The sequence below is a fragment of the Motacilla alba genome, chromosome 2, assembly GCF_015832195.1.
Source record: "Motacilla alba alba isolate MOTALB_02 chromosome 2, Motacilla_alba_V1.0_pri, whole genome shotgun sequence".
In the NCBI taxonomy this organism is placed as follows: domain Eukaryota; kingdom Metazoa; phylum Chordata; class Aves; order Passeriformes; family Motacillidae; genus Motacilla; species Motacilla alba.
This window is the reverse complement of record NC_052017.1, coordinates 78,536,523-78,561,839: the sequence shown is the minus strand read 5'-3', so window position 1 is coordinate 78,561,839 and position 25,317 is coordinate 78,536,523. Positions and strand designations below refer to the sequence as shown.

At 34.6% G+C, this 25,317-nt stretch overlaps 1 protein-coding gene across 8 annotated transcripts in view; it reads right to left on the bottom strand.

Moving 5' to 3' along the window:
• Positions 1–25,317, bottom strand: part of DNAH5 (dynein axonemal heavy chain 5) — a 137,031-nt gene that overhangs the window by 67,247 nt on the left and 44,467 nt on the right. For 7 of the 8 annotated variants that reach the window (XM_038128809.1, XM_038128805.1, XM_038128810.1 and 4 more), the window contains 20 exons: positions 22,499–22,705; positions 20,646–20,817; positions 19,138–19,283; positions 16,948–17,110; positions 16,219–16,461; positions 15,140–15,330; positions 14,959–15,058; positions 13,523–13,659; positions 11,979–12,180; positions 10,853–11,088; positions 9,421–9,639; positions 8,646–8,708; positions 7,466–7,704; positions 6,426–6,666; positions 5,759–5,958; positions 4,816–4,969; positions 3,996–4,159; positions 3,189–3,345; positions 1,878–2,090; positions 882–1,106 (listed from right to left, as the gene is read on the bottom strand). In XM_038128809.1, coding sequence (XP_037984737.1) covers positions 882–1,106; positions 1,878–2,090; positions 3,189–3,345; positions 3,996–4,159; positions 4,816–4,969; positions 5,759–5,958; positions 6,426–6,666; positions 7,466–7,704; positions 8,646–8,708; positions 9,421–9,639; positions 10,853–11,088; positions 11,979–12,180; positions 13,523–13,659; positions 14,959–15,058; positions 15,140–15,330; positions 16,219–16,461; positions 16,948–17,110; positions 19,138–19,283; positions 20,646–20,817; positions 22,499–22,705 — 3,672 coding nt within the window. The remainder of the gene's footprint in view (positions 1–881; positions 1,107–1,877; positions 2,091–3,188; positions 3,346–3,995; positions 4,160–4,815; positions 4,970–5,758; positions 5,959–6,425; positions 6,667–7,465; positions 7,705–8,645; positions 8,709–9,420; positions 9,640–10,852; positions 11,089–11,978; positions 12,181–13,522; positions 13,660–14,958; positions 15,059–15,139; positions 15,331–16,218; positions 16,462–16,947; positions 17,111–19,137; positions 19,284–20,645; positions 20,818–22,498; positions 22,706–25,317) is intronic. The other variant, XM_038128806.1, reaches the window with a different exon arrangement.

The following is a 25,317-nucleotide window of genomic DNA, read 5'->3' as shown; positions in this document are numbered from 1 at the left end:
TATGAAACCACATGCATTTTGGGAAAAATGATATTTCATGGCAGTGTCATGGTGCTGATACTATCTAAGGAATTCAACAGAACTGAGAATAAGTCACAGTTGCTCTACTGAATATTAAAACAGGATTTAAAAAAAATCATTTAGTTTGTATCTAAAAATTACACTTTACCTAAAATGATTATACTAGAAACAAATGGTTCTACAATTAAAAGATAAACGCCTGCCTATTAATAATGGGCCAAAACTCAATAATTCTTTTCTTGGACAGCTTAATTTCAGAGTCAGGTCTAGGACTTCCCATAGGTAAAAGGGTATGCTAGCTTTAAGTTTGATCAAACTAAATGCTTTCATTTTCCTTATTTTAGCATCCTGTGTCAGTATGAGAAGGTGTAAAGTGAATAAAAAAATGCCTAAGTAATAATTAGGCATGCTATTGAAACTAGAACAGAGAGAATACTAGCTTCAAACTTTTTTCCTATGCTATAACTCTATATTCATTTTATTTATGTGTAGAAATTCAATATGCAGTCCAGAAAAAGGAAAATTACTTGCAACAAAATGTATGAGGAAAAAGAAGTCCCTAACTGATCATGCTACAGAGGCACTATTAACTTTATTGGACCAACATGAAACATGAGAAAATTCTGCTACTGCCTGGGGAGAGGAAAACCCACTGAATTACTTAAAAGCAAATTAAGACTTTATTGAAGCAGCATCAACACTTTTATAATATTCCAGGACATATAATCATCAGAGTCATGAAATTAAATGTTTATCTTATGAGGCAGGAGTTCATAGGTATCATAATATTTTCTTATCATTTAACATTGTATTATGTGGAAAACCCCCTCTTAATTCATTGTTAATTTTTTAATACTTACAAGACCATCAAAAATGTCCCTCTGATGCACATGAACAGTGATTAATGTCTCATATTTAACTCGCTCAAATGGACTAAGGTCTTTTGTTGTCATATCTATCAACATGTTCAGAAGATCCAGGAAAAACTGATTTGTCTTACGCATAACTTTTTTATCCTGCTTGGCAAGAGTCAAAGCTTCTTCTGAGTCTCTTGTCCAAATCATTTGGATCCCCAATAGCCCAACCTTAGGAAACACAAAAGTATATGCCTCATAATCTTTTCTCTTTCACCTAAAATGTACATTCACAGACACAAAAAACTAAATAAATTTTTCTTCCACTTTATTTATAAAATTGCTTTCCATGCATTCATACAGGGGTCTTGTTTTGTGTGTCCAGCTGCATTCATAAACACATAGTTGAGCCTGTGCTTCAGTCTTGTGGATACTGCCTACAGTGCATTGCTTATACAATTATTGTATAATTTACAGTATATATAAAAAATGTAACAAATATACTTTATATAAATAATAACTAGCCAGTGAATAATTACTGCTTCAATGTGAAATATTTTTATAGTAATTCATAAAGTCTTTATTCCATCTCCAACATTCCTGGTCACAAGTGAAGCTTCTACTAAAAATTAATTTTCCTTCAACACTACCATCAGTTTCAAATCTTTAGCAATACATTACATTATCCTGAATATATGAACAAACATACCATTTTACTGTTTTTCCTCCAGTAGTCAAGTATTAAGCTTGTAAAGAAATAGTGTCAACTTCATTATGTTAACTTATTGCATTCAGCTTCCTTTTTATACAGGAGCTTAAGGGTAAGTTATCTTCTTTTGGGCTCAGCTATGTGAAACCAAAACTTAAAAGACTGAGATGAGTCATATAAAATTAAATGCTAGTTTTGTATTTAACACTGACTGCAACTTTGGATGCAAATACAAGGAAAAAAGCTGATACGTATCTGGGAATAATTCTTCATTCATTTAACAATAATATTACCTGGGCTGGATAAGTAGAAAGAAATTCAGTAATCTCAAAACTTGTTTCCTGGATGTCCATAGCTGCCTGGCGAATAACTTGATGCAGTGATAGCTGGGATTCCTTCAATAGAGAGCTGAGCCAAACTTCCACATTACCCTCAGCCATTACAGGTCTGGTCAGCTCTACAGTCTCACCCTCTCGTGAACTAATTGACAATATACGATCATATATCTAATAAAAGAAAAAATATCTTGTGTTTAGATATTATATTAGTATCTTGTGTTTGGATCTTGTTGTTATAGATACATTATTTATCTTTACAATAATTATTTATCTTTACAATAATTCATTTTTTTCCCTGGAATCACAACATTACACTGATTTAAGTAACTAATAAATTATATCAACTTGTTCAATGAAATGCAAAGACTATTAAATCATTACTTTGCTATGCAGAAAGGCTTTAAACAAAACACTGTTATGAACAAGGAGACAAAACCTAATATATTGACAATTCCTCAATCTCACTAAAGTTTCAATGGTAATCCTGTGCCATGTGCTCTAGGATGACCCTGCTGGAGGAGGGAGGCTGGACCAGACTATCCACTGTGGTCCCTTCCAACATGACCCATTTTGTGCTTCTGTAACAACATCCACTACCCAGACACAATAAAGAAAGCCTTCCCCCATTATTGGTGGGGGAAGCCTAACAGCCTTAAAAGCCTAACAAAATTTACAGTCTTAGAATCAAAAATAATGAAAACAGAAAAGTTAAGGAACATGGACAATCAAAGGAATTTCAAAAGCATTGGGAGGTAATTAGTTTCTAAGAAAATGCATACATAAGGAGAAAATGTTGCTATCTGCTCTTGTGAAAGGTTTAAGAAAAGTGTTCTTCAAACACTGTGTGAAGGTATAGTAAGGGCAGGTCAGAAACAGGAGAGACAGTATATACACTTGTTCTTACAATCAAAATATGAATGGAAAAATACAAATACACACAATGTAAAGATACAAATAAGTTCGTAAAGACTCAAAAGCTTATTTGAGAGGAAGCCACAGAAAAAAGTTCAGTACATGGGTGGATTTTTTCTGAAATTTAAGCACTGGTGTAAATTTTTGTTTTGCTATTCTACATGAAGTTTTACTACCCCATAAATGAGGATATTAAACAAATCTTAAATGAAGAAAGCCTACTCGGCACCAAATAGTTAGTGAATAAAGTAAAACAGCAGAATGCCTTATGCAACCAAGTAGCTCTCTAAATTAGCAAGTATCCCACATTGTTAATGGGAAGGAATGTAACACTGAGGTGTGGGCAGTACATACCCTTTCATGGAACCTGACAGTTTTAATGTTGTCAAACACATTCAGCAGATGTGCCTGTATATTGTGAGAGTTGGATGCCTGGCCGAGAATTTCTAAGAGAGCAGGATCTGACACAAAGAAGAATCGTGGAAATAGCAGGCGCTTTTTCTCCAGGTACCTGTATTTTTAAAAAATTGGTAGAGAAGCCAGGAGGCGGTAGATGGTAAGTGATATGGGTTAATTTATACATCCTCTCCTCTTTAAAAGTGGTATTTCTCACAATTTATTACACAATTTTTAGCTGTAGCAATGACAATTTTTATCCATCATACATTCACGTTAAGCATCTGCTTTAAAGCTACTCTCTTAATATCAGAAATCATTTCATGGAAAACTTTCATTTGCTATAATCCAAACACCAGCAAAAGGAAAAGAAACGAAAGTGAAATAAAATATTTTTACATTAACTCTTACTCGCTATTTATATTTCTCAAGCTGAATGTCTTCCAGATCAGTGAAAATTGTGAACGGGACACACAAATCTAGAGTGCCTTCTGGATTGAAACTAGGCTGAAACCAGCTTTGGTTTCAACAGAGATAGACTGTGAGTGACACCTTAGCCACAAATCAAATACTTATCCATGAGTTGGTTTCTTTGGAGGTGTTGTATTATCCTGCTAACTTGTTTGCTCAGTTCAACTGCATTGATAGTAGAATAAGAACATGATCTTTTCAAAGTTCATGGGACAGTACTTGAGCAATTGGTCTTTCCCCAGTTACACAAGGCACAACCACCTGGCCAAGAACATGGTCTCATAGTAATCTTACCCTGTGAGCGATTTCTGACAGATTTCAAGCTGTTCCAGTAAATGTGGCAATAACTGTCCCATTATTTCATCTCCAACACAGCACTGAACAACATTGGGTGTTTCATGAGCTCGGGTCATGATCCTTACCCAGGATTTATCAATGTTAGAGAAACGCTTTGCTTCCTGTTGAAACATGACAGTGAATGTGGAATGGAACAAATGGAGGAAGGAAGAGAGAAGAGGGAAAAGGCACCTGCTTCCAGCACCAGCACCCAGTAATCTCAACAGCAATCTTCTCTCTAGTAATCACGTCTTCTAGAAATATTTCAGCTTAGACACAATGCTTTCTGCTTACACAATAGAGCTTATTTTACACTTGGCTGTCAAGCCTGCTATGTACTCTCTCTTACATTTCTAGAGAAAAAGACAGAAAACTCATTATGCTTGAACTGGAGCTTTAAAGCTGAAGATCTTTTTTTCTAAAACTAAAGTTTATTTTTAATTTGAAAAGCCATGTAGGAAAGTTTAAGATAAGGATTCCTAGGTTCTACTACGCTAGTGGTAGGTACTACTACACAAGGCTACTACTAGGCACAATGTTTAAATATGTGTTAACAGCTTCACAATCTAGAAATCAAAAGATCAAACAGATCACATTATTTTCTTATTCTTTCTCACAGCATGTCTTCCACTGGCACTGCATACCTAATTTCCTAGCATGACCACTTTTGTTAAATACTAAAAGAACATAAATTTATGTTAGTGCATCAATGACATCACAGTACAGTTTTATTCTTAAAATGTTGACAAGAAAACTGAAAAAAGGCATGTCTAGAAACCTTTGGAAGCTGCCTTGCTATATCACCACCAACAAAAACAGCTTCTAAATAAATCCACAAGTTCTGCACAGTCAGCCAGTTCTCAATTATATCCGTTGTGTTGGAAAGATAGTGCACCCATTTCTGAATCTGTGTCTTGAATGGTGCATTGAATCTACAATTCAAAAAAAAAAAAAAAAAAAAAGAGGCATTTATTTATTTCAAGAAAAAAGAACACTCTTGAAAAGCAGCATACAAGTCATAGGATGAGGACTAGTTTTTATGCTTAAAATTTGTCAATCGAAAGTATTAAAATTTAATTCAGCTAGTTGGCAGCTCTAAATCCAATCGGCTCCAACTTGCTGCTGCGTACACAAGGTGCATAGCACAACTCTGATCCAATAAAAGTGGGGTCGGAGCAAGACTTCAATTTCACTCTAAGGTAAAGGGACTACTCAACATCCTGAAAACTGTAAACAGAGTTCCTGGACTCTCCTGCTTTTGAGCATCTGCCTGATGATCAGGTTCTGTGTTCCTTATTTATCTGTGTCTTTTGACATGTGAAATCAGACAAACCACTTCAATTGGGATTTTCAGCATCTTTGGCATGAGTCAATGACCTATCACAGGGGCAGAGTAGCCGTGCCTGTCACATCTGTAGCATGCCTGCCATAGCCAGACAGTGTTCTCTCTTATGTCCCCACTTTCTTGCATCAATGAAAACTTTTCAGCTGTTTATTCAGGAAATCTGAGCTGCAGTTACATGTCTTCAAAAGAACTTATTGGAGGGATAAACTAGATACAATAAGAACTAGCCCATGAACAGTTCAAGGACAAGCAAGCTCTTAGGTTTTGTCTAGATGTTCATTTACCTTCTTTTCTGTGATAGATTTGTTCACTAAAACAAAGCCTTTTGCTAATATTTTTATCTCTCCCCTCATTCCCTCCCTCCCTTTCCTGTTACCTGTTACTCATGAGAGAACCAAGGATCATCAAGCTGTCCTCCAGGGTAGCAATTGTTTCTGATGTGCTGTTGCCTCTTAAAAGAAGCTCCCCACGAGTTTTAAAGTTTGCAAAGTTAAACATCTTGTTATCCCATTCAGCTATCACTTGTTTTAACTTCTGTTCAATGTCTCTCTCCTTCACAGCACAGATGCAGATATCCTTTTAAATAAACAGGATGTCAAAACAAGATATGAATCCTTCAAGTCCCCAGTATATGAATCCAGCTCTTATTTCCTTTAACACTAGGTAACATTAGGCTCATTAGCAACTATTTAGTGGAAAGGTCTACAGACATACAAACACCATAGTATTCTGTATACAACATCACAGTTTAATCAACTCTGGGGAGGAATAAAATAATAACATAGTGATTGCTATTTGTAAGTTTAATGTCACAAAGCAAGGTAACCTCACAAATGATTTTAAAGACCGAGGCATGATTTTAAAAAAAGAAGTTGACACCACGATATATTTGTGTCATAATTTTATACAAAACCCTGAAGTGATAGTCCATGTCTCCCTTCTTTCTACAGAAATGTTTTGATTTCCTTCTTGCTAATGATACTCCTAATACTATACAAGCAGATTGTTGGTTTCATGCTTCTATACTTCTTCCTTCACAATACCTCTATTTCCTCTTTATATCTTAATAGTGGAGCTTCCATTATATTCCTCAGTTTGAATGTTTCACTCTCCACATCAAATCTGCGTTCAGTGAGATCCATAATCTGTTTCCAGTGCCGAGGCATCATTGCTTTACTTGACATGTGCTCAAGCAATGGGCAACACTCACTGAAGTCCTCTATGGTCTTCTTTAGGTCAAGAAAAGGCTGCCATTCCTTTACAGCACGAGGGAGTTTACGGCACCTACATGGAGATAAAGCAAGCCTTTTCAAAAAGTTTGAAATACTCTGTCTTTAAAGCCACAGCATATGGTTTTAACAGCAGAACACATACCTTCCAAATTCAGGTTACCTTTAATTTGGAGTTCTTGTATGTACTTCTCCATGTGAGAAAATCTGTTTCCAGTCTATTTCAATAACTGATAGCTAGGTAGGCAGCTACAGCCTCCCATTAAGGAGTGTAGCTGCATAATTTTAGTAACTCTGCGCAAGGGATCTTCAAAACCAGTTGAAATGTTCTACATCTTGATTTCATCTTTTGGTGAGACTGATGATATGCACTGCTCTGAGCTCTAGTAAAACCCTGTTCCCCAGGGTTTAATTCCTTAAATTTTTTGATTCCTGGTTTGATGAAAAGTTCACCATGCATGCAATATAACCCATTTTGTAGAAAAAACTATTCAGCAATTCACTAACTTGCCTTTGACACCTAGCATACATCTATCTCTCATGAACAACAATACTACAACAAAAAGGTGAAACTTTCCTTCATGGACAAAATAAATAACAATTTTAATGTATATTCCAAGCTTATTAAAAAAGGTAGCCAAGAATCTGTCTAAGGAATAATAATGTTCAACATTTAGAATCTAAATTTTCCTTGATTTTATGACATTGGTAATGGATATATTTTTCAATTTAAATTCACATTTTTCATGCCTCACTAAATAAATACATGCTCATATATAATTATTGGTGCTAACCAATTATAATCATATTCAAGAAGTACTTGAGGCAACTTTAACACAGCAGCAGTTTCTCACCTTTTCTGAAATTCCATAAGTTCACTGTTAATTTTTTCAATGTCTAATTCTGACCAAAGAATATCATAGTAGCCACTGATTGTGTCAATGACACTGTTATATAGATTATAGAGTTTCTGCAACAGATTCAGTTGCTTCTTTATTTCAAGCAGTTGAGGACACTGAGTAACTGGCAAACCAAAAAGATCTTCTCCACCTGTACAAGTAATATATTTCCGGAAGAGATTATCACATCGATTCTAAGAAAGAAAAAAAAAAAGTTAAATAAAATAACTAAATAATAATAAATAAATTTAAAAGTTATTAAAAATTACTAAATATTCAAGATCCAAAATGATGATTAATTAGAGCTGAATTAGACTAAAATCTAGAAAATAATAGAAAGATATAGAGAGATAGTAACAACTTACACTGTCAATAGTTTTGTCAACAATTTTCTTGAGAAAAGTAACTTTTAGCTAGCTTGGAGGCACATCTTTAGAAGCTGACAGGAAAACCATTTACTTCATGTGGCACAGTGACAGAACAATAAATGCTAAGACTGCACTTGAAAGAGGTGAAGCATGACACACAAAGAAATAAAAAGGTGGATACAGCAAATTCTACCTCTCCAAGTATTCTGTGCAAATCTTATTGATTTGCTGTTGAAGGAAGAATTACTACCATTAAAACAGCAAAGAAAAACATAATTTAATTGTCAATTGCAATATAAATCAGGAAACATAGTAGGAAGTCAAATGAATAGCAGTATCGGAAAAGCAGAAGCATTAAAAGTTGTTATTGCAGGAATAGAATAATGCAGAATATTAATAATGACACGAAGACAGACTTCAACCACAAAAAAAAAATAAAATAAACACAGTAATGAACACAAGAATAGCCTACAGCCAAATACACTAAACTTGTGGGAAAGCTCTCATCAGAATATTGTATCTAGCAATCATTACTCATTATCTATGCAGCCTTTCTGTTAACTCTTAAATTTAGATTTTAACAATATTCCTTGCAAATGCATAGAAAAATTCCAACATAGCTTTCACTAAGACAAAACAGACTTTGCCAAATCAGTAACCTTATCTATCAATGAAGGTTCATTCAACTACTGAGATTCCTTTTCAGAGCCTTTATGTGTTAGCTCACTTGTAGTAAGTATTAAGTTATGTCTTAAAATTAACAGCACCTGGAATATAGTAAGCCTGTCATTGGCTTCCTGAGGTGTTAAACCAACCACCATTGGCCCATTCTAAAAGGAAAAAAAAAAAAGGACATCCATTTAGAGGGTGAGAATAAACAAAATTTATTTCTAATCAGCACTTTGTAAATGCTAACCTCAAACACTTTTGCAGCCTCCAGATCCCCTCCCCAGATCAGATATTAACTGAACCAAGGGATGACAGTTAACCTACTAGAACAAATACTTTTTTAAAACAGATTAAAAAAATTCAAATAAGGCAACTAATTGTATTTCTAATGCAGAAATTTTTCATTACACTGCAAAAGCTAGGAAATTATATCTCATTTTTGGAGTAAAAGTCAGCATTACTTAAAAGATGATGCAAGATAAGTTCACCTTCATTCATTCTAATGAAAAAGAATGTGAGAGCTTAAAAGTCACTTGTACATATATCAGAAAGAAAGAAGAGTTTTCTGATGGTAACATAATTTACCATTAATCCTAGTCTTCACATTTGTTCATGATAACTAGATGCTTTTCAAAAACCTTAAATACCTCAAATCTTAATTTTTAGGAACTGATTACCAGCATTACTTATTATCAGTCATATACATAACAATAACCAAAGCTGCCCTGAAATGAAACCCAGACACCATCTTAACAAGAATAAACCTATTTAACAGTAGAGGCCCATCCCATTAATTAGTCAAATCCAAAAACCTTTCCATGCTCCCATGGCTCCTTAAGAATTTCTCTAATACAATAAAATAGAAACACTTGCCTTATCATAATCTGAGTAGAACTGAGCACAATCTTCAGTAAAAATCTTCACAGCACTAATAAGCTCTCCTCTGTAGTTTGGCTGCAAAGCAATGAGCTCATCCTGCACTTCATTTGCACGGATTAGCAGTTTTTCCCAAGTGTAGTGCAACGTGTCCACCTTCTCTGTCTCTTCCTTGGCAACAAGTAGATCATATTTGCTCAACATAGCATAGGATTCCTGCCAGAAATTTGGATCAAGATACATAAAATGGTAACTTCAGTTAACTTGGTAAACATACATGGAAAACATATATTTGAAATGCTGACACTTAAAATTTTTAAGAACAGAGAATGATTTGTTGGAAAAATAAATTCTGTTCTTCTTGCATAGCCATTATCAAAATCGGGCAAACTAATACCAAACTGGAAGAAACATCTGCATTTTTTTCACAGAGCATTGATTTCAGCTTGCACCACCAACATATGAACAGTCTATATATTGAAAACCCTTAGTGAATTTTCACTACAACACAAATCACATTCACTTTCTATAAATTAGCACAGGGTAGGGTAGCAATAAACCTGTGGCAGTTTCATTTGAAATTTTTTGCATGAATTGGAATTATTTCCATTCATGCTTTCCAGTTTGATCAAATTGTAGCCAAATTGCAAAAATGGAAACATAACTATCTGTCTACTACAACACTGTGTGGAAAATATGCCAACCTCCTTTTCAAAACTGAAGCATCACTTCTTGTGTCTCGGGACTCAAGGCACCTGCTTGCAGAATTGGAGGCTTATAATGAAATTATGGGCAATCAGGAATCATGAACATGTCTTAGGAAAAAGAATTCTACTGAAAAATCAAAAGTGCATTTTGCCATATTACAGCATTCTTAAATAAATACTCTAGTCAGAAATGCAGAGAAACAGTTGCCATCTGTTTTTAAGCCTGTCATTTGTCAGATGTTCAGTAAATGCATTCTATCACATTAACTTTTTTTTTAGGAATTCAGCTGCTCTTGTTTATTTTAGCTTACACAGCTGATAAAACCAATCAATCTCGTGTAGTCTGCTTAATATTAGCTTTTTACTCCTCTTAAGGCTTAGCTTAAAAAAAAAAATTAGGAATCTCATTCCTTTTCATACACAAATTTATTCCACAAAGTATGAAAAGACTTCTTGCATTAAGTACCTGTATTCTCATCTTCCTCTGACCTACATCATTCAATTTCTACACTGTTCACTAAACCACATCTCACCTCAGCAAGTTTACATTTGCCCAAATCAGAATTTCACACAAAAAGGTTTACAGGAACGCAGCAAGCCTGGCACTCAACATTCAATGCATATTAAATCATACATTTTCAAAGTTCACTGTTAACCTTTAATCTAGAAAATAACTGCTCTCTTGAAACAGTACCCACACATGCAACATTTTCAGTAGCTACCTCAATGGGGCCAATTTGAGAGTCAATAGAGATCTGTAGTTCTCTGATCTCTTTTAAAGCTGACATGGCTATTCTGATGTCATCCAGGTCCGTGATGCTGCGATTTAACTTCTTGCCAGTTTCCTCTATAAAAGTCAAAATTGCTTCCATCTGTGTTCTGTACTTCTTATTGCAATGACACCCCAGCAAAATCATCCAGGCTTTGGTTTCTGATCTCAGTGCTAGCTTCAGATCAGCTAAAAATATTGAACAATTAATAAATATTAGATATTGTAGATATTTGTTAAGACACACTTTCTATCTTTTTAATTACATGTGTTCTCTTCAGTGCCAGTTCTGGTTTTTCAGTCTAATCCTTCACATACAGAGATGATGAAATCACATGGACACCTTGAATTGGTTTATAAAATTGCTTGCAATTCATGATTGCTTTCCTCCTATTCTTCTCAGCATTTATCATCTTTACTACTGGAAAGATCATCTAAAAACATTGAATAATTAATAGATATTAGATATCATAGATTTTTTTTCAGGATTTACCTACTGGAAAAATGAGGCTGGGCTCCATACTTGTCATCTTGCTCATTTACCATTATACAAACTTCTGTCCCATATATCACTAATGAATTGGTTAATATTCTCATCTAAGCCTAAAATCTTTTCAAAAATTAATCTTTAAAAAATAATGTGGAGAGGAAATTAGGAGTCTAACTATGAAAGCTGAAGAAACAAAGTTTGATCATAGCATTGGTGAAATTGTTAGATAGAAGGGGATTCAGCAGTCTCACTGCATGGAGCTGAGCAAGGAGAAAAGTAACAAACTTATCATCTTACTCCTATGAAATATGCACCCCTGGGAATCATTGACAGGAGGATGGGCAAACATCTACTATCCACCCTATAAATGAGCAGACATATCCAGGAGAGGTGATAAACTCCAGCTGAGCCTCACAGATACTCTTATATTAGTGTTTTGTTTGCAGCATTTACAGCCAAAACAGCTAACAGCCCTTCTCTCTCCCTTTCTCCTTTCCATTTTAATCTAGTTCATCCATCCAAAACTGTCACATCTCCCTTCCTGCTGGAGTCAGAAAGTACAAGTCTCAGGAGAGAAGCTGAACTCTACCAGTGTACAGTGCAATAGCTCCCACGCAGATGTACTCAGGCTCAGAATCGATTTTCAGGTCCAGGTCTTGGAAGTGCAGAATTTCAGATTCAAACTCACAGAGTAATGGGTTTCCCACCATTAATTTATCAATGGTTTCCTCCTTGTCCCTCTGCCATATATGGTGGTAACAACTAAAACTTTCCAAAGCTGTAAGAACTTCCTGAAAGATATTTGCAAGTTCAAAGAAAGATTCTCAGCATCAGGTATACAGCATGCATATAATTTCTCAGCAGCTGCTCATTAGAGTACACTACAAACTCCATAGTGGAGGAGGTTGAGTCATCTCAATAAACTAAAGGTTGCTGGTAAATTTATGCAAAAGCAAGTTCTATGACTGATCACACAGTGTGCCAGAAACCCCACGTTCATCACATCCAATTTGTCAGATTAGTTTAAACATTTGCCAATTAAGTGAATCTTCAGTCAATAAAATCATTTGAATCAGTGGGAAGTAAAGTTTAAAACTAGGATAACACCACAGTTCTCCTTCTCTGCCATTTCTTGGGCTAGAAACTGAAACCTGAGCTCCAGGGCCCAACAGAACAAGAAAAATTCATTCTGAAATAATGAAGCTATGGGTCAATTTATTTTAACATTAATTTCTACACTGAATTCAGGTCTCTTTGATTTGAATATCATTTAACGAGTGTGAAAAAGAATTATTCTTTTGGTTCTCAGGAGTTCAGAAAAATGTGAGAAAGTTAGAGTTAAATCATCACTGTATCTAACTAAAAAAGTGAATGAGAGATGAGTGCTATGAGAGATAATCCACATCATGAATTATGATAAATAAAGTACATGCAGGCATTTAAAGCTGGCTAAATGATAAACATTTACAATACTAAAAATTACCTAATATCAAAATACCATGATAACTATCCACCATTATCAACTACTCAGCACCAGCTTGGTGGTTATGTTTTAGTACCACTGAATTTACAAGGTCTTGAGTCAAAGATTTTCACACGGTAAGACTCTTACAAGATTGGACCAGCCCCAGAAGAAACTGATGCAGAGCTCCCTAAAGAAATACAATTTACTAAAGAGTGCATAGAATAAGAACAGGGACAAGAAGTTATGCATATGCTTTAAGATACATCCTAACCTACACTAGCAAACCCTATGCAGCACTTTACAAACGCCAATCTGACAGCAAATTATCTTCTAAAAACCTTCATAACCTCTTCATAATGCAGCAGAAATCATGCTGGCTTCATTAGCTACACACAACACAACTACACTTAAGAGTTTTTTATGATTTTTTAATTTATGCACTATTAAAAACCTCACATCTTGGAACAGAGCACACTTAATCCATGCTACACTTTTAAAGCATATTTGCAAATTTTCAGCCACATGTTTTCTATCCACCATCCTAAACTTTTTCATTATTACATTTAATCACAGCTTTAAATGCCTAGCCTTATTACCCAAGGATAATAAAAGTAATACATTAATATCCCTCAAACAGTGATATTAAATTAACATCTCAATTGTCTTACCCCTTTTGTAGAATTGATGGCACTGCTGAGTAAAGATACTAACTTAACAATTTCTTTGTTCTCTGAAACATACTTGAAGTAGTTCTGGCTTTGCACTGTATCAGATGAACTGAGTGATGCTGCATCTGACACACCATCTATAAAAGAAGATTCAAACACAGAAGCAGGCTTAGGGCAGACATAATTAGGACTGGTTAGGAGAAATAAATTCCAACAGACAAAACCAAATGACATATTTTTTCAACAAGCATGCATTTTAAAGTTGGGCATTCTTAAAAGCAACTAGAAGTCAAGGAGGCCAACACAAATTCATAAACATCTCCATTTTAGTAAAATTGCTCCATCTAGGTACCCTGTCAAATTTGGAACAAGTTCCACACCAATCTTTCAAACAGAATCTTCTCTCTTCTCCCTCAAGGTTTATTCTGTATGCTTCACCTAAGTGATTCATTTATATATCAGCATTTGCTTACTTATATATCAGCACTAAGCATTTTTATTTTCTGAAATACCCCACAATTGACAATTTGAAATACAAATTAACATTAACTCTGAGAAGATGACCATAACCGGTCCCCAAAAAGGAATAAATGAAAAAAAAGTCCATCAGTTAGCAAATATCCACAAATTTGACTATATCATAATTTTTTATTTCATTTCCTGCAAGCAAAATTCTTAGTTTTGAAAGACTAATTCAACTTCTTAACCAGTTCAAGTATTACTGTCCTTCTTTTTAGGTGCATAAGAGAGAGCTAACCTAAAAGGACTCAAATGTGTGTTTTAAGTATCTCAGGTACAATGTAGAACAATTAACTTGGCTCCATTTTAAACCATTTCAGAGAAGAAAAACCCAGTCAAAGATACCATCTTAAATTTTCTTGAACTAATGACTTCAATAACTTAATGTCTAGTCACAAAACAGAATAATGAAAATCCTTTTAGAAATTCTAGTCTGATCAATCTTTTACACAATCCTGTCTACACCAATATTGCAATTTACATAGACATTTTTATTCAAAATTATTCAATATCAGGTATTGTGAAAGTTCAACTTACCCTTCTTAAAGGGTCAGCACAAGTTCTAAGATGCCATTTGAACTTGCCAAATTACAAGCCACACTGGCAAGTCACGAATGATTATTCTGTAGCAAAATGACTATAATTGTAGCTAATATATATGCTATAACCCAAAGCATTAAAACTCTTCAAGAAGCCCAGAAAAATCCCCTTACTCAAATCCACAGAAGGACAAGTGGCAAACCTGCTTTCTAACGAGAAAGAGATTTCTTCGAGGCAATTTTAAACCTATGATGTTGTTTAAAATCTATCAAGTGTACTGTTTTTGATGTATTTTGTAATTAATATCTTCCAATACATTCTGTATAAATCACATTTACCTAACATTTAAATTTAGTGATGTCAGAGCTAATCATTACCATGGATGTTTTTCTTTCCAGTTTCTTTCATTGCATCATCAGAATCGCTGTCTCTGCTCCCACACCGCAACAGAATAACTTTTCTCTCTAACACTTTCTCCTGAAGAGAGAATAACGTTTATTTTTTATTTGCAGCAGTTTTGCACCATTAGTTCTAAGTAAGGCTCTTAAAGACACCAACCTTGGATATTCTCTCCTTACTCCAAAGTTGAACTCCTTTCATTACTTTCACAATGCTATCTACAGCTTTATTAAGTGTCTGCTGTACCTCATCCAAAGAGGGTGTCATGATGATATTAGGGATAGATAGGTTAATATTAGTCCTAATGATGGGATAAGCACCTTTCTTCTTCTTAGACATACTGTGATTTTCTAAATAAAAGACAAAAACAGAAGACAAAAACAAAACAAAAAGGCTGTTCATATTTTTTTCAAGGCATCAAACTAGGCATTGTTTTGATATAATCCAATAAATATATCTCTTGATGTAGAGCATTGAGTGCAATTTCTGAAGAGAAAAAGAATTCCTGAATAATTTACAAGATGCACTGCTAAACTCTACAGCAGCACAAGTGAAAAGTAAGTGCAAAGCTATTTTTCTCCATGAAGCTCCTCTTCAGCTTGCTCTGTGAAGCTAAACTCTGTTTAGTACACAATTTTGTTATCTGGCTGGTACTCCCAGTAAGCATATTAAATTGAGCACAGAACCTCCTTAGAGTGTCATAGTATAGTATGCCTTATAAACTATAGAGACCAAAGACAACTGCCCTTATTTTAGTTTCTTAAAGGCATGAGACAAAAAAACACTTCAAAAGTGTTCCATCACCATGTATGGGAATATCTGAAGGCAATTAGTAAGAGAAAAAGACACCTCTGTTGTTTTTTTATACAGTTCTATGTAAAAGGCAAGGTCAAACAGATCTTGTCAAGTTATCAAGGTCCTATTTTGTCAAGTTAATAATTGATAACTTTTAAATTATAACTGATCAAGTTATCAAGGTCATGTAGAAACTTATCTATAAAGTCTAGCTCCAGAACAGTACGGTGAGTCGTAAGAGAAACAGCATTGTAATGACACTTTCTTACTATCATAAGAAAAAAAAACTTGGGAAATCCACAATGTTATCAATTGTAACTTAAAAAGACAGCTTAATCAAAATTCCTTCGTTTTCCCTTCTTTTACACTTGTGAGTCTTATTTATACAGTTATGGTGTATTACAGTTACATTCTACTTTAACAATGTACTACAATGCAGCCACCTAAGAAGTTGATGGTGGAAGATGCATGAATGCGCTTGCGGATGGTCTCCAGAGTGTGTCGAGTGACTTTCAAAAGGGCATCAATGTTACGATCATTGAAGTAAGAAAGCAGTTCATTGGCTTCTTCCTCTAACTTTTCTAAATCCATTCTCTTCCTCTTTGCTGTAGGAGACAGGCCAGCCCACATCTCACTGGAATTTTGTGAGGAAGCCAAGCTTTTTGATCTTCTTTCTTCTTCGGCTTCTAAAACATCATAAATGTAGTTAGTTAAATATACGGAAGGGACTTGAAAATACCATAATGCAATTCCTCCACAGGTGTCTGAAATAATTTTAAGAAAGGGCAGAATTACTCATTTGTAATCTACACTTAGTGTAACAGGCCTATTCCTATCTGCCTTCTTATTCAGTACAAACTGGTATGATTATCATCAAAATTTAAATATTATTTCTTATTCTCTTTCTCTAGGAAGTCCAGCAATTAACCAAGGCTGCTAAGTAGTTCTATGGCATGAACCTTTCAACGTCCAAGTTAGATAAATAATACTGACCTATTCTGTAGATGATAAATGATTGTTAGATTATTCATTATCCAGGCAAATTTAAAGAAAAGTCTTTAGATATTAGATGCTATTCAGTACTTCAGTCACCTAAGCTACATTGTCCCCCAACACAAATCATCAGCATGAGAAAGAAACAAACACCAAGGAATACAATACAATCATCTTACCTGTATTTTTGTCCCTTTTTTCACCACTGGGTACAATTAACTTGTCATCTTCTTTACTGACCTGTTCCTCAGTGTCAAGTAATATGTTTATCAGATCATTAACAGCAGCTTCCACCAGTGAGCTTTTTAAGTGTAAAGTCTGAGAACCTTTTATACAGAGCTCCTGTTATCAAACCAAAACAATATGCTCTTATTATCACAATTCCCATGTCAATTTCAGCCTTTATTAACAGCCTTTATTAACACAATGTCAAGGCCTAAGATTTGTGAAAAACCAGATCTATATACAACATTAATTTTAAATTGGTTTGTTCCAAAACACAAGATCCACAACAGATCAACAACAGATCAATGAGGCATCATAGATGTCTTTCAGCATTGTTTTGGCTTCTTCCTCAAATCACATGATTCGTTAGTTGATAACATTAATCAATGTTTATAATGCCTAGTTTCACTAAAAGGCTCCCAAAAGCAAGGCTTCTTAATTTTCTTAACTTTCCAACATAGACATGGGAGATTCAACACTTCTTTTAATCATTGCCAGTTTACATTAAGTGGCTGTGCCATAATGAGTATTAGCCGACCATATTTCCCATTTACAGATAAAAAGAAGATAAAAGCTACACAAAGTGTATTTAATATTAAACACTAAAATTATTAGCTGGAGAGAGAAGAAATCAAAGAATGAGACTGAATAAAATTCAAAAATATATTACAGTACTGTTCATTTTTTTTGTCCAATACTTATAATAAAATCAATCAAGTATGCTTCAGCTAATCATAATTTTTATCTATAAAGGCCTTTTAATTTTTTACTTCTTTGGTATCTTATACTTCACTCAGCTTAAACAAACATGACTACCTTTTTTTAATTAAAAATCAATAATTGGAAATATTCAGCCATTTCGAAATTTTAAGAAAATCTTTGGCCTTCCTAATGGTTGAGTTGAGAGAAAAGGCAGATGTGACTTGTAACATCACAGCAACACGAAATAAAATACACTGGGATTTTTCCACTGGGTAATTATTTTTGTTGCAGCAATTTCTTTAGAAACTTTAAGACACCTGTTAGGTGACAGAAGTTATTTCTAGTCCCCTCTAATTAAAAATTACAATAAGCTTACAAACTGTTATTATTTTTATTGTACCCATAACTGGGGTTCTTACACCACTTACTCTGCTGACTCAACTCAATTGGCCATTGTAACTGCTGTGTGTGTAATTGCTATGTAGCAGTTCAAATTTTCTAGTTACTATAGCGTGCAGAGAAGATTTTGTGCTCACTCTCACACATTTTTACCTTGGTGAATATCCCTTTTCGTACCTGCCCAATCAGGAAGGTAGCAGCAGGATCAAGAAAAACAGCTATGGATTGGGAGGCTCACAAACTACTACTCATTTCATATAATATGATTTTAAATTATACTCTGTATTTAACAACAAGGTGAGTTGTTACAATGGCCAAAAGAGTTTAAAAAACTAAGATAATCAAAACTTTCATTTTTAATAGTTATTCCTACAAGAGAAAATGAATGGGGATTATCTACTTGATTTTCTACAGTCTCCATCAAACCAAATTTTATTTCATGAGAAAACACATTAGACATTACAACTTAAATGCAATACCTTACTATTGCCTCACTAAATTATTCTGACATAATTATGACCTTAATCAGCTTTCTAACCAATAATTTACATGTTTATAGTTAATCGCCCTCAACATAAGAGTATTCTGATGGGGTGAAGGAAGGGTGTTCTCCCAAAACACCTTCACTCAGGTACTCCTGTGTATATTTTCCACATCCCAATACCAACTCAGAAGAGTTTGAGATACTCTCCTCAGGCAATTGCTGGAGAATTCTCTTATTTGAACATGAATAATGACCAAAAAAAAATATATATACACTATCATAGAGGTAAAAATTTTGAGTGATATGAAAGCATAAAAGAAATATCCTACACTATCTGGCTTGACATTAATAATGAATAGAAAAGAACGTCTCAGCTCAGATCTGTTTGCATTTGGTACTTTTGTTCCTTTTTAAGATCCCAGCCAAGCAAGTGGGGATTTCCATCGTATCCCATGCAGGCTTCATTAATTCTGCATTCAGAATTTTTATCTCATAAAAAAGAAAAATATCTAAACTCAAAGTCATCAATCTCTTCCTCATGAAACTTTTATCTACTAACCTTAGTCTTTTGAAGAAATTCCTCACAGCTCTGCGGTTCATCTTCTGGCAACATACAGAGTGGCACTCTATTCATTTCTTGAAGGACAGCATCAATACGAAATTCAACCAAGTCATTCACCCGATCAAGCAGTAACTCCAGCCCAGCTTTTGAAGAAAACAGAAGATTCAGGACAAGCTTAAAAGTTTGAATTAATAGCCTTTGCAGATCCCTCAGTGCTATTTTACCTCAACAAACCAGTGTTACCAAACAACCCAGAGTGTCATTTTACCTCAGCAAACTATCATATTCAACTGTATATGAATTCTGCACTTTAACTAATTTACTCCAAACATCTAAACTTTTATGGCAAGCTTCACCACAAGAATCATAATTAACTTCTTGCATAACAGATATTTACCTAGCATATGCTATCTATATGCCAAAAGATCACTATAATATTGTACAAATATATATTGAATAGCTTTTTATTTAAAATACAGTATCTATTATAAATATATATAAGATTAACTTAAAGGACATGTATTTCAAACACTAAGACATTAACATTTAATTGAGTGCTAACAATGTTTCATCTTCTCCTATAGCTTGAACAAGTTACAACTTAGAGAATCTACTACAAACAGTAACTTTCAGCAAATAAAATCCCTGTGCTTCAAACAAAAGTTAGAGTTAACAGAAAACAATCACTAGAATTTTCAAAGTTTAATAGCAATCTGCTCTCAATGCTGAAGCTGAAATAGCAGCAAGGTGCCTGATTCAGACTCAAATTACTTTTATTATTCAAAATTAAATTAAGCATAATGTCAGGCTAGCATCCAAAGTGCACTTTAGTCTACCATTTCAACTGAAGAAAATTTCCACTATAACTACTTATGCAATTTCAAGAAACAAAATCTGTTTGCTGTATTAATTAAGCTGAAGAAAAAGGAATTTGGTATCTTCAGAAAAAAACCACATGTCAGTGCAACCTTGTGATAAGCTTTTGAAAACACTACAAGCTCATCTGTTTTCTAAAGCTGTTGTCCAAGATGTGCGTGCATTAATTTTAAAGAGATTGATGTTTAAAAAAAATTAATATGAAACGCTGTTGAGCAATGATAGTGCCAACTGAGTCATGGTTTTACTCCTTGAGAAGTTGTTTTGTACATTATAGAAACAAAAAAGCAGGACTAGGAAAAGTCTGAAACCTAGGAGCTCCTTTAAAAAGTAGCCATCATTCTTTAAATTCAGAATACACTGGGCCTTTTCCACCGTACTTTATGTCTGGTGTAATCCCAACTGCCTAACATATACATTAGTAAAAATTTGATGAACATAAAACACAAAAAGAAGGTGGTGTAATAAAGCAAATGTTTCATGAAATACAGGACAGGTGAAAATTCTGATATCTTTTATATATAAATCAATTAAGTGTAAATCATGAAAAGAACTGTAATTTTATATTATAACTTGCATATATATAGAACAAATAACCAGAAGTTAATGGAAGGAGGCAAGTAACCTACCTAGCTTAGAAAAAACTGTATTAATGTATTTCTCAATATTCAAGGATGTCCAGTTCAGTAACATTAGACCTGGCTGGATAGCATCATCTACATTTACTAATCGAGGAGCCATCAGTTGTTCAAAAGGGTGTTGTATTTTCAGTTTAATTCTTTTGTATTCTGCCAACATCACCTGAAATAAATAATGAAAATATTAGTTAATATACACGGATTTGAACCTCTTCATGTACACACATTTATTACTTAAACTAAGAAAATTCATCTGCATGCACATTACTGAAATTCTTAAGTCATAATTAATTGCTTGGGAAAGGTTTTCATTATTTTTGGCAGAAGTTCACTATTTGTTGCCCTTTATATCTCTATATATATTTGTTGCTCTGTGTGAAGCACTACTTCACAAAGAAATCAATCTTTGATTGCCCTGGTGCTGTGATAAAGTTAATTTCTTTCTCAATGGCTCACATGATGCCATGTTTTAGATTTGTGACCACAACTGTGTTACTAACACACTGATATTCTGAGAATTGCTAAACTGTGCTCGTTTAGGATTTAGGATTTAGTCCTTTTCTGCTTCTCACACTACTCTGCTGGTGACTGGGGATACACAAGATGCTGAGAAGGAACCTAGCCAGGACCCCAACTGATTAATAGGATCCCATACCTGTGACATCATGCTTAAAAATGAAAGTTGGGAGAAGAAGGAGGGAGGCGGACACTCAGAGCTATGGTGTTTGTCTTCCTAAGTAGCTGTGATACTGCCTAGTTTTACCAGATTAATTCCTTACTTTTTTCCCTTGTGCATGCACCTATTGCCTTCCCTATTAAACTGTCTTTATGTCAACTCACATGTTTTATATTTTAACCTTCAGATTCTCTCTCCCATCCCAAGGAGGGGAGTAAGGAAGCAACTGTGTGACACTTGGTTGCCTACTGCGTTTAAACCACATAACAGAAAAATCTTGCAAATTTCAGTTGGTAAATGAGCGTTACAGAAGACAAAAAAGCCCAAGGAAGCCCATCTAGGTGAACTTTCCAGCAATTCTAATAAGATACGCCTTAGCAGACTATATTATACTATTTTCTTTCTAATGCCTCTTTAACCCACTGATCTAGTTTCACATGTTTGGCAATAACAGTACAACTCAAAGTCATAAGGACTTGATGACTTCTGGGTTTTTTTTTTCATTTCAAAGAAGTCCTTTGACTACTATAAAGTCATTTGACTACTATGAACCTATAAAGCCATAGGTTTCTGGACATCTATTTTTGAATTCCCATCTTGAGTCACTGAGAATCTTGTCTCTTCATAGGCAGATAAAATGCTCTGAAGGATTTAAAAGACAAGAGAAAGAGAAGTTTCACCTTCTCTTTTTAAACTGTTCCACAGATATCTGTGTAAAACACCACTGCCAGAAAAAATAAAAAAAGCTGCTACTTGCTGCATGCTTTACACTTTTTAAAAGCAGACTACTTGTTCCTCCCTCTCAGGTATCCTCTCAAAACAAATGCTGCCCATTGTTGACTTCATTATTGAATGAGAAATAAATTGTTCATCATTTAGAAAGCAAGCAATGGCACAAGGCATTTTGTAAGCCTCCTTTCCTCACCACTCTCATCTCTGCCCCTGTAGAGCTTCCTCAAACCCATGCATCTGCAAAGTAATGTCACAGAAAATATAAAGCCAAAAAAAGTTTTAAGTGTCTTAAGACAGTCATACAAATAAGAAAATAGATTTGCAAATGTTTTCTTAGTGCATAACCATTGATCTTCATTTATCCTCTTCCATATGTATTGAGCCCAGGCATCTTAGTGTACAGTACACATATATAAAATAACTAATGCAAACCCACATGCAAATTGTGGACAATCTTCTTGTACCAGTCTCTCTGCTGTTGAATAGCACTTGCAAATGGTGGAATTTCAAGGCACATGTGAGCCATGCAGTCTGTTTCTCTGATTAAAGTTAATATTTGAGGGTCAAAATTCACAAATAATTCTCCTGTTTCTGGAGCTTTTACCAAGAGAGTTGCTTGAAGTCCTCTTTTAGTTAATTCAATCTGCAGGAAATAAAGTCATCATTCCTGATCAGACAAGCCACTACAACAAAATACATTGGTTTGCACATAAATATCACTTTTGTGGATACTAAAATCAAGTACTGCTGACAGAGATTGATATGGTATGTGAATCCAAAACCAAAATTTATTAACACAATGTGTATGGACTCAAATGCTTAATAATCAAGCTTCTGTTTATTTAACAGACACTCTTCTGTTGAGTACTGGATTTTATAAGCTGCATTCCACAGTCCAAGATCAAATCAGAGCCATAGATTTTCTTGCTTCCACCCTCTTAAACCTTAACTTCAACCCTCTTAAATCTTAACTCTCATCTCCTTAGAACTCATTGCATATTCTGCAATAAGGCTGCACATAACCTCCTTAATGAACTAAAGTATTCTTGGATAACCTCTTCACATGTCTTTTGAATAAACTTATCCCCATTTCTTCTTTGACTTTTTTTTCCAATAGCTAGTAGATATCCCGATCTTAATGGCACTGTCAATTATATCCAACATCTGGGCAAATCTTTTAAAATACTAAAATTAATGCTTATTATAGGTTTTATTTTTTTAATTCTTAAAAGCAAAGCATAATCACACAATTGGTTTAACTGCCTTATTTAAATATTAGAAGACCGTTTGTTCTCTTTTGATTACAAAGGACAGCATTCCCTAGACCACCACACACTGAAAATTTGGCTGACACCAAAAAGCAATCCTGCCTTGGGAAGGCAAATTTTCACAAAACATTAAAAAATTTGCCGCTATTCTTATTTTCCAGTTGTCCTTGTTTGACATAACTTTATTGTTCTTCATTCACTCCTCAAATTTCATGTATCACATTACATTGAGATGGAGCTTATTTCTATGCCATAGTTTCAGACCCCATTGATATCTTTCTGAGTGAACTTTTTTCTTTTTTCTTGAAACACAGAAAATTTGCACCACCTTTCAATGTCTAAAATATAGTGGAGTATACTGCTTGCTTCAGGAATATCATGCGCTATCAAGACATTTTGCACAGCATTTTTCAAGAAATAATCTAATCAATTTTTGTCAATGAAGATGTCATGCTCTATCCACTACCATCAGTCTCCAGAAAAAAAAAAAAAAACCAAACCAAAAAAAAAACCTCAACAGCTTTAAAGAGAAGCTTTTTTTCATGTAAAGTTCAATAGCAAATGTTACTGCACTCATTTTTGAACTTCATACTCATAATTCTCATTCTCAAGTCTTCCTCTCCCGTTTATGTTTTCTTTTCATGCAGTTTTCATTGTTAAGGTAACAGAAAATGGCAATGGAAATAAGGGGTACATTGAAGGCACAAATCTTACACTGCCAAATAATGGTAGTAACTTTTTTAATTCCAAGTAATTTATTATTTTAATATGTCCAAGTTGAGCATCATGTGCTATAGCAAAAAAAAAAAATTAAATATTTTGCTATTTAAAAAATAACCAACCTGGATTAAAAAGATGTTAACCATCCAGTAACAAGTAGGAAAAAAGGGGCAAAAATGTTCAGAAATCTCAGAAAGTGACACTAAGCTTAACATTTACATTGTACAGAAGAATAAAAACTAGTAGGAGCTACAGCCCTATTTGTGTTCCATTTGTATTCCCCACAGGACTCTTGTCTCTCTCGCGTTTTCTGTTTGTTCGAGTAGAGCAGGAGCTCCACCTTGTGTTCTGTGACACTCACATCCACACCCGTGTGCACTCTTCTTGCCTCCAGAGAAGAGACTACGGAGCAGCAGTCACATTTTTTTGCCATACGTGGTAGACTAGTTCATGTATGTTAAAGTGAATATACTTTTCATGTATTTTCAATTCATGTGTGCATGTTTCAAACTTGAAATTTTGTTTTTAAATCCACCTCTCTTTGTTCCCACCTAATGAGCATAAAGTTGTAGTGGGCTCAGGAAGTTTATATGGCTGCCAAGTGTGATTTGACTGCTATAGGAGAAAACAGGTAACAACAGTTCAGTACAGATCAGTTCAGATTAGTACAGATCAGAATCAGAACTCAGATTATTCGGATCTCATAAAGGAAGGCGCCACTTCAGGGGAGATGCCTGGAATGTAATAGTTATTTTACAAAAGATGAAAGGCAAATGTACTTGACTGCTCCATCAAGGCACAGTACAAGTCAGAAAATCTGATCACTAGATCATCTAGCCAAAGATGCAGCCCCACAAGAATCATACATTCTCCTTAGTCTTTATAGACGAGACTAAGCAGTGAAAACTATCATCAATAAACTCTGAATGATGCAGGTATCCAGCTCAGTACTGGAATCAAAAAAGAAACTGAGTCCAAGATAGAAACACTAAACAAATGCAGAGGGTTTCTTGAAGCATTACAATTCATTCCATAAAATATGAGGGATATGCACCAGCTCTCTGTGAAGAGCACAGGAAAACATATGAACTGCCTATGCTAGCAGAATCAGCCTTAAAGTTTAAGAGATTCCTAAGTACAATAGCAGTTTTCATTACTGCCTGGAAGCAGGACCAACTATATGCAAGTTAACGGTGAAAATTTTGGATATGATGTTCCTGAACCATAATGTATAACAAAACAACAATTGAGGTACTACTGTTCAGGT